The following is a 10,193-nucleotide window of genomic DNA, read 5'->3' as shown; positions in this document are numbered from 1 at the left end:
GGGCCCAATCTTGCCTACTAGCCTCAGATCCCAACCCAGCCAGGGAGTACTGGATAGGGCACTAGGAGAGCAGGGCCTACAGACAAAGGCCTGTGCCTCCCTGAGACCTTTGATGGTTCTAATCCATGAGGCTGTCAGGAAAGCCCAAGGAGGCCAGTAGGTAGGAAACCCGGGGAGCTCATGTGCATTTGTGCAGGTGTGGGCTGCTGCCGCTCCGTTTCTGCTATAGGGAAACTACTGTTTCGGGGCTCAGGCTGTGCAGAGGTGTCTCAGAAGGTGCCACTTACCAGAGCTTTAATAATGTTCCCTGTCAATCCCAGTATGCAGATTTTTTTTTTTTATATCAAAGCAGCTTTAAGCTATGCCTATACTCAGATACAACTGTCAGTAGCTAAGGAAAGAACTTAAAAACTTACCCCACTTAACGATCTGGGGCTCACTGAGAGTAACATGCTTCACACGGCAGCTAAATTCATCCTGTCCATTGGGAGTGAATTCAGTGTGGACCAGAAGATAGAAAGTCCAGTCCTTGCTGAAAGACAGGTCTGACTGTTCTGCCTTCATCTTCTCTCCATTCTTCAGCAATTCAATTTCAATTTCTGGTGGGTGGAACCCTGACACGTAGCAGTTCAGGAAATTTGGCTTTCCATTCTCTGCTGGGTGACGTGAGTAAACCTGAATTTTTGGAGTATCTGAGAGACATAAGGGAAAGACAAATGAAAATTGCAGAGTATTTCACTTGGGACTACCTTGGTCTAAAGCTCTATCAGGCAACAAATGTTTAAATTTGGTGACTGATTTCTCCCAATTCCACTTCTACTCTGGCCAAATGAACTTCCACTTTTCCAAAAGGCTACATCCATTTTGAGGGATAAAACCACGACTTAGTATCTTTTCCACATAATTCCTCTACTCGTGGCTTTTTGGTTTTTTTCTAGCAGATTTCTAGTATTATCATCTTCTGTCACTGGAATTTGTGCCAAATCCTTAAGAACCTTTCAGTGGAGACTCTCAAGAACTTTTGATGGCTTATTAGCACCCATATAATTCCTTCACACATCTCTCAAGAGTCCTCATGATTTGGCCCCAACCTACTTTTCAAACTTCATTTCTCACTTCACACACTCTTCATAACAACCACATCAAAAAACTTATGTTATTGTACCTTGTTTCAGCCCATCTTTTTTTTTTTTTTTTAATGTTTATTCCTTTCCTTTTTGGTTCCTGCTCCTGCCTAGATCCACACCCATCTGACTTCTCAATATGTATTAAGCGTCTAGTATAATGCCTGGCACACAGCAATTGCTCTGGAAATGGTAGATACTGTTATTATTATTGCCTCAAACCAAACTTAAATGCGTACAGAAGCCAGAAATACCATAAATGAGTGAATTGGGCTGGGTAAGAACAATAGGGCAGGGTGAGGACTGTGGCAAATGAGAAAGAACATACTCTCCACTGTGACCAAGTGGGGTAATGTGTGCAAGACTGGTATTTGCATTTTTAATTAGCACCCTCAAGTGATTGCTCTAACTGCCACGTTGGGAATATGTTGCTGCTATAGAACAGTAGTTTCCAAAATAGGATGCATAACTAGACCATCCCTGTAGATATGGAAAGAAACTATTATAAACTCCATTCCATATTTTTCATCCAATGAAGAGAACTGTTACTGCCACTAAATGTACAGATTGACACTAATATATGTGTATAATTCACTTTTAAATACACATACATGCGGTGTATCTGTTTACTAAAGGGCAGCTCCTCCGTGTCCACGAGGTGGTGGGGAGGAGGAGTACTAGGCTACTCTGACCAGGTTCATCTGTCTAGAAACACCCTGTCATCAAAGGAAAGGTCACCAGCCCCACCAGGAGCTAGCCTAGGGATCCCAATGAAGCCCTGATTTTTTTCTTAAAGTTAAAAATGAAGACAAATCAGAAAGCTCTTTGTATCGGAACTTCTAATAATTAGAACATAATAAATGCCGTAAGAGTCAGAGCACAGGTTCATCAGGCCTAGAATTCTCTCTTTGAGGAAGCCAGGCAGGGTTCTGCAAGAACATCACAATAACCTTTTCTAAGAGGTGGACAAGTATCAGACAAGGCCTGGGTTTGAATCTGGACTCAGCCACTCACTGGTTCTGTGACTTTGGGACAGTTAGTTGAGCTTCTGAAGCTTAAGGAAAACATCAATTTATGTCCACAGTGAAACAAAACCCACACAGGGGACAGAGCAAAAAATAGACCCCCAGAGGCAAATCATCATTACCCATTTCTTGAGTATCTTTTTTTTTTTTTTTTAAGATTTCTATTTATTTATTTGAGAAAGAGAGAGAGAGAGCATAGAGGGAGAAGCTCACTCCCTGCTGAGCAGAGAGCCCTAGGTGGAGCTCAATTCCAGGACCCCGGAATCATGACCCGAGTCGAAGGCAGATGCTTAACCGAAGGAACCACCCAGGCGCCCCTCCGGAGTATCTTCTAGAAATTATCTATTCATGGCATGTATTACTTCGGAAATTTTCAAATTAAGATTTTTCTTTTAATGTCAGCTTGTTATTTTTAAAATGTTTTCTATGGTCGCCAGCAAATATCAATAACAGTATTTGTGCTTTATTTTGTGAATAGATTATAAATTAAATACTTTTTTTCATGATCAAAACCCCCGCTTCACAGAAGCTTTTGTGAGGGGAAAATATGAGGGTTCTGGTATATTGCGGGATATTTAGAACGTGCTCAGGATGTAGAGTGTCCCTGACAGACGACCTGGGTAACCATGTTGATTACCCTTATCACTGGTTTTACAATCTCCCTGACTGGTAAACCTTCGCGTTTTCAAAACAGAAAGTAGAAGCTTAGTTCATCTTGGAAAGAACCAGGCAAAGAGCCAAAGAGGAAGCCCTCTGTGAAGAAAAGGCAACAGGGCCCCAGGCTCTCCAGCTTGCTGGCAAGAATCTCACCAGAAGCTGACGAGGAGGTACTGAAAAACCGCAGAGTTTGCAGCCAAAGGGCGCAGACCCGCACAAAAAGCTCTGCTCCGGCTAGATTGTCTGCCATTTCTCCCCCCTGTTGGTGATGAAGTTACTTAAACTCTTGGTGTCTCAGTTTCCTTATGTATGAAATGCTGATGATATTAACCATTGCATTTACATCGTAGGCTCATCTCGGAACCAAATGGCATAAAGCACACAACGTCCCCAGCACGCTCCTTATCAATAACAACTAGCTCTTAACAATTATTAAAAGCGACAAGGAACGGTAACAAGTGAATTAATGATGTCAAAGCGCTTTGTAACCCCTCCAAACATTCTACAAACTCCACGTGTGAATTCCTCCCCCGCGGTTTCCCCGCATATTCGTGGGGCGGGCAACCAGCCGGGCGTTGCGAAGTAAGCCCGAAGCCCCCGGGATCCGAGAAGAGCAGTTGCAGCGGACTGATGTACGCGCGCGGTGCCTCCCGCAAAGCCCAGACCGATGTCCCCACCCTTTCACAGCCCTCGCCTCCCCGCTTTTGCGACCCGCCTTCCCGCCCTCCCAGGCAGACAGCGGCACCCGGGTAGCTAGAGGTTCCGCGGAAAAGAAACCTCTGTCGTTCCGAAGTCTGTCATCATCCCGAAACTTCGTCCTGACCCACCCGGCACGCACATGCCGGAGGCCTCCCGCGTCCCCCTCTCCCAAGAAGAAAAAAGAGGCTTGCGTCCTGGGCTCGCACACCCTCCCAGCTCCCCACTCCCCGGCCACCCACCGCTTCCCCACCCGCAGACTAAGCCCGCTGCTAGCCCCAGGCCGGGGAGAAGAACTAGGGAGGAGGAGGGGTGGGTGAGTTACAGAGTTAATGCGGAGAATGCCACAAAGATTGGGGCACAGGAGAGGGGCTAGGGCAAGAGCGGACACTCACACTGGACGGCATGCAGGCCGGAGAGAGAGAGCAGCCCGACGAGGACGAAGGTCAGGAGAGGCGCCATCACCACCCAAACAGGAGCAGCGCGACACTAGGACTGGCTGTCCGCCCAGCGCCTCTACTTATATTCCATGCGCGCCCCGCCAATCAGAACCCTTCTGGCAGGGGCCGTCACTCGTCTCCTAGCGCTTGAGGACTGGCCAGGTTAGAAAGAGGGACTTTCCCGGTTTCAGTTTCATTTTCCTGTAAGGTCCCGTGATGCTTAGGAAGGCATGGGTTGGACCGAGTGGTTTCGCTGTCCCTAGACCCGCGCGCTCCGACTTGGGTGCGCGCCAGAGCCTGGAGAGAGGGCCTCCTACCGTAGAACTTGGGCTGGACCTACCTTGGTCCAGCGCTCTCTCTTTAGGAACCATCCAGCCTCAGAGTAACTTGCTTACCATGTCCCAGCCAGGTGGGACCTTAGGACCTGTGGTTTTCATTCGAGAAAACTCAAGCCCACAAAGATTGAGTGGACAAAGGATGAATGGTGCGGGGCAGAGTAAGAACTTTGATTAGTAACTACGACCCAGGAATATAATGTAGGGTTTCTGGATTCTTTGGGCAAGAAAAATAGTCCAGGAACCTCGAGGCCACCTGAGGACGGCTCAGAGAACCGTACAGAATGGACAAGGACCTTCTTGCCTCCTGAATTCCTTCAGGCAAAAGTTTCTTTTTGTAAATAAAGCCCTGTGCCAAGAAATTCTTCTCTGTATCTTCCTGCTTTTGTTTAACTAATTTTCTTCGTTTTGTTGATTTGTGGGAAAAACAAAACCACTGATAGCAAAACAGTAACTGCCTAGAGCCTTAGAGTTTACAGACCTCTTTAGGTACATCATTCCCTGTGAATTACCACATTAGAATGGTTTGGCACATAGGAGGCATTCGGTAAATGGAATGAATGAATGATTGATTGAACAAACCAGTAAATATAGGAATAAACAGTAGGAAATAGGAATTACCCCATTAATTTTTATGGATAAGGGAAAACAAAAGCTGAGACTAGGATTCAAACTCTCCTGATGCCATTGCATTCATGCTTTAGACACTTCGAAGATAAGGGCACTGAAATTTTAGTGAGAATTTGGATTGCTTCAGCCATGGGCCCAGCCAAAGAAGTCAAACCTACTGACTGTAAGAGCATAACCATGTTAGACCACTTAAGAAAACCTATACTCCAGAGATACCTTAAAAAAGATGCTATCACATGGCAGCTGAGTCCACCAGTCTCTCAGTGGAACAGTGAGGAGAGGAAGTGAACCATGGGGCAGGAGGACAGAGATCTTGGAAATCACCATGGTTTTCAGTTAAAAGGAGTTGGGTTGTGATTCCCCAAGGAAACAACAAATATATATTTCTCTTACATGTTTTTAGACCTTGTAATAACCCCTATTATGGAAGCCATGTCTGAACTAGAAAAAGTAGAATACTCTCCACGGACCTAATGAAATGAGATAATGCACAGAGAGCCTCACACAGTTCCTAACAGAGTGTTTTATGTTTAACAAGCATACTATAATTATTGATGTTTTTTACCTAGTTTTCCTACCAGCTCTATCCATAATTCTCTCGAAATATAAGAATAATAGTTATGCATAAAGTTATGAGTAAAGACATTCTTGCTTCTCTCATTTGTTTGTTTGTGTTTTTAAAAAAACTCATTTAAGGCTCTTAACACCTGAAATGTTCGTGTTGAATTGTTTTCTAGTTCCCTGGGAGTATAGGAAGACACAGGGATATTTTTTACCTCTAAAATCTCTGTTTACTACATCACAGAGAAATACTATCCTTAAAATTCACTATAGATAGATTCTGACCTATTCACTTAGAAAACCAATTTAAAAAGTAATTTTAAAATGCAATAAAGACAGAGAAAATATATTTTTCAGTTTTTTGTGTTTGGAGAACTGTATTTTTCTTAAATTTCCATTTATGACATGCTTTGAATAGTGAGAATGAAAATGAGATATAAAACTTTTTTTAAAAGACTTATTTATTTGAGAGAGAGAGAGAGAGCAAAAGGGGGGGGGTCTGGAAGAGGGAGAGAGAATCCCAAGCCAACTCTGTGCTGAGGGTGGAGACTGATACCAGGCTCCATTCTCACAGCCCTGAGATCACAACCTGAGCCAAAACCAAGAGTCAGACACTCAACCGACTGTACCGCCCAGGTGCCCCAAAACTTTTTTTTTAACTGAGAGCACTGTTTGTTTAGTAGGGTAAACTTGTGGAAATCTACAAACACGGCAATTTAATAGTGTTATCTCCCAGTCATGGGAATAACGGCTGGAATTTTTTTTTTTTTTTTTTGCCTGTATGACCTTCCTAAAAAATTTTTTTACAGTGAATGTTTATTCAAAATAGTAAAAATTTCAGGGTGCCTGGGTGGTTCAGTCAGTTAAGCGCCCGACTCTTGGTTTCAGCTCAGGTCATGATCTCAGGGTCATGAGATCAAGCTCGGTGTTGGGCTCCCTGCTCAGTGAGAAGTCTGCTTGAAGATTCTCTCCCTCTGACCCTCCCCCTCCACTCACTCTTTCTTTCTCTCTCAAATAAATAAAATAAATCTTTTTAAAAAATAGTAAATATTTTCAAGAATGTGGAAGAACTGGAACTCTCATATCATGTAAAATGATACAATCACTTTAGAAAATAATTTGACAGTTTTTTAAAAAGTTAAATATATACTGGCCATATGATCCAGCCTTGGGTATTCTAAGTATCTACCCAAGAGAAAATAAAAGCATATGTTTTTGTTTTTTAAAGATTTTATTTATTTATTTGACAGAGAGAGAGAGAGCGAGAGCAGGAACAGAAGCAGGGGGAGTGGGAGAGGGAGAAGCAGGCTTCCCGCGGAGCAGGGAGCCCGATGTGGGACTCGATCCCAGGACCCTGGGACCATGACCTGAGCCGAAGGCAGACGCTTAACGACTGAGCCACCCAGGCGCCCAAAAGCATATGTTTATACAAAGACCTGTACACAAATATTCATAGCAACTTTATTTGTAATAGCCAAAAGCTGGAAACAATCCAAACATCCATCAACAGGTGACTGGATAAACAAATTGTGGTATACCCATACAGTGTAATACTATAAGCAACAAGCAAGGAATGAAGTACTGTACACAACAACATGGATGAAATAATTGTGCTGAATGAAAGAGACCAGACAAAAAAAGAGTATATACTGTATGATTCTGCTTATATATAACTCTAGAAAAGGCAAACTAATTTATGGAACAGAAAGCAGATGAGTGGTTTCAGGAAGGTGCAGAGTAGGGGAGAATCAGGAAGATAAAGAAACTTTAGGTTGATGGATATGAGTCTATCTTGAGTTTGATGATGATTTCATGGATGTATACATATTTTAGAAATTATTAAACTGTACAGTTTAAGTACAATTTATTGTATGTCAATTATACCTGAATAAAGCTATTAAAAAAAAACCCCCAAAAGCACAGATAGCTGTGTTGTTGTCAGGCAGAAGAAGAATGAAGTGCTTGAACAGAAAGAAAAAGAACAATACTAAAGTGGGGAGAAAATAGGAATAGGTTAATGCTCAAATGAGTTGGGTTGCACCAAGTGGATTTCGGTCAGCAGTTTTCTGAGATGGGTCCATCCAAACAGCCAGGAAAACCAGGCCCACTCAAGAGGAGAAGACCAAGCATAGGTAGGACATTTGTGCCAGGGCTTTTTCAAATGTTACGTCATTAATCCCTTGCAATGTGAAGTGTGGTCTATACATCATTGGCATCAGCAAAACCTAGGCGTTCTTAGAAATGCACGCTCTTGGGTCCACCCCAGACACATTAAACCAGAGTCTGCATTTTAGTAACATCCCAGGTGATCCATATACAAATTAAAGTTTGTGAGGCTGCTGACCCAAACTACACAACAATCTAGAAGGCAGGTGTTACTTTCATTTACAGATGAGGAGATAGAGAGGTAAGATACTTGCCCACATTCATACTGGGCTGGGATTCAAACACTGGCCTGTCTGATTCCAAAGGCCCCCATAATTTCCACTAGAAAATCACTTTCAGAGAAGGTTCAATGGAAGGATTCATTGGCTGGCTTGGAGTTCTGGGCAAGGATTAAAAGCATATGAGAAGGTAAGGGGAAGTAGATAAACAGGAACCAGCACCGAGATGTGTAGGATTATTTCTTAACAGACATTTTGTTTTCCGCCCACAAAAGTAATATATGCAGAAGCTAGAAAATTGGAACATACTAAAAACTATGAAGAATAAAATTAGGGGCGCCTGGGTGGCTCAGTCAGTTAAGCATCTGCCTTCAGCTCAGGTCCAGAGTCGGCTCTCCGCTCAGCAGGGAGTCTGCTTCTCCCTCTGCCCCTCTCCCTGCTCATGCTGTCTCTCTCTCTCTCAAATAAATAAAATCTTTTCTAAAAAAGAAAAAATTAAAACTGGTAATCCTACAACCCAGAGATGACTATTGTTAAGTGGTTTAATTTAAGGAGTTTGTAGGTTATTGCCTGTCTAAAAGTACATCCTGGTTAGGTCTATCTGGAGACTGGAAGTCCTCAATCTTTTGAGTTCAATTCTATTAAACTGAGCAAATGTCAGTTAAGTGCAGGCTTTGTGGAAAGTACTGTAACAATAAAGCAGAAGGGGACAACAGACTCTGCCCACCAGGAGATTCCAATCTTGAGTTAAAATCAGCACAATAATTAATTTATTAGCACCCACCTGAGGTGTCTGTGCTGATGGTCAGATTTGAGAGCTGTTACATAATGGGCAACAGGCCCAAAGGAAATGGAACACAGTACGAGTCTTTTTTTTTTTTTTTTTTTTTGATAGCTGCTAAGTCAGACACCGTACATAGGAGGGGGAAAATACTTCACTGGGGCTCCTGCGTGGCTCAGTCGTTAAGCGTCTGCCTTCGGCTCAGGTCATGATCCCAGGGTCCTGGGATCGAGCCCCGCATCGGGCTCCCTGCTCAGCGGGAAGCCTGCTTCTCCCTCTCCCACTCCCCCTGCTTGTGTTCCCTCTCTCACTGTGTCTTTCTCTGTCAAATAAATAAATAAAATCTTAAAAAAAAAAAAAGAAAAGAAGATACTTCACAAGAGCAATATAAAGTAAGTACAATTATCGCTATTTGAGGAAGAGTACATGGGAAGATTCAAGACAGTTAAGATATCCAGATGGTGGGGAATCTCTGCCCCAGGTTTGTGTGTAACCACCAAGCTCTCTCAATTGCCAACTTGTTTTTATTGGGAAAACCATACACATTTGGTATTAAAAACATCAAGCACTATAGACCTATGAAATTCCGATTTCTCTCAAATCCTCTTGACAGTAACTACAGTATTTAAGGTACTTTTTATTTTTAATTACAAGCACAACACATGACTGTAATGCCCAATGGAAAAATGCAAACAAAGTAAAAGTGAAAGTTCCCTCATCTGTCTCTTATTTCACTCTCCCCACCCCACCCCGCGAAACCATTAAGGTGTGGTGCTTATCCTGCATATATACAATATACAATATATATTGTATTTACTTTGGAAAGTGAGGAACTTTAAAATTTTAACTACAAAGACTAGTATAGTTTGGAACACAGCACCCACTCTAAGAGGGATTAGAGGTATCATCAGTTGTCAGCTTGGATGAAGGAAAGTGGTAAGTAAATGCAGAAGCCAAAACCCCCTAACAGTGTGGGGGCAACAGGACAACCCAGGAGCCAGGCATTGGGCACCATCCCTGGGGATATTACACCCAGTGACCGAGTTACTGGCACAGCCTCTTTTCAATCCATGTTTTCCAACCTCATAAATCCTCAGGTCTGCATCTCAGTTTCTATTTAAAAACTACAGAATTCTGGGGCGCCTGGGTGGCTCAGTTGGCTAAGCGTGTGCCTTCAGCTCAAGTCATGATCCCAGAATCCTGGGTTTCCCCCCTTCACCAGCCGCACCCCCCACTTCCACCCCAGTGGAGCCCCCAGCCTGGGGTCAAACCCTGCCTGCTCAGTGGGTAGTCTGTTTCTCCCTCTCCCTCTGCCCCTCCCCCCCATGAGAGCTCTCTCTCTCTCTCAAATAAATAAATAAAATCTTAAAACAAATTGAAGAATTCCAACTTGGATTTTCTATCCTGCTTTAGATTCCATGCAGCACTATTAAAAATCAAAACTCAGGTACCTGGGTGGCTCAGTCGGTTAAGCGTCTGCCTTCAGCCCAGATCACAATCCCAGGGTCCTGGGATCAAGTCCCTCATCGGGCTCCCTGATCAGCAGGGAGTCTGCTTCTC

At 43.4% G+C, this 10,193-nt stretch overlaps 1 protein-coding gene across 1 annotated transcript in view; it reads right to left on the bottom strand.

Moving 5' to 3' along the window:
* B2M (beta-2-microglobulin) overlaps positions 1-4,049 on the bottom strand; it is a 6,210-nt gene extending 2,161 nt beyond the window's left edge. Inside the window, exons 1-2 of the mRNA XM_006727449.3 lie at positions 3,898-4,049; positions 417-692 (exon numbers count right to left, since the gene is read on the bottom strand). Coding sequence (XP_006727512.1) covers positions 417-692; positions 3,898-3,964 — 343 coding nt within the window. The 5' untranslated portion in view covers positions 3,965-4,049. The remainder of the gene's footprint in view (positions 1-416; positions 693-3,897) is intronic.
* Positions 4,050-10,193: the final 6,144 nt, after the last annotated feature.

This window comes from Leptonychotes weddellii, chromosome 9 (assembly GCF_054177405.1).
Source record: "Leptonychotes weddellii isolate Sample4059 chromosome 9, ASM5417740v2, whole genome shotgun sequence".
Lineage (NCBI taxonomy): Eukaryota > Metazoa > Chordata > Mammalia > Carnivora > Phocidae > Leptonychotes > Leptonychotes weddellii.
The sequence above is the reverse complement of the archived record's forward strand: the minus strand, read 5'-3'. Positions and strand labels throughout refer to the sequence as shown.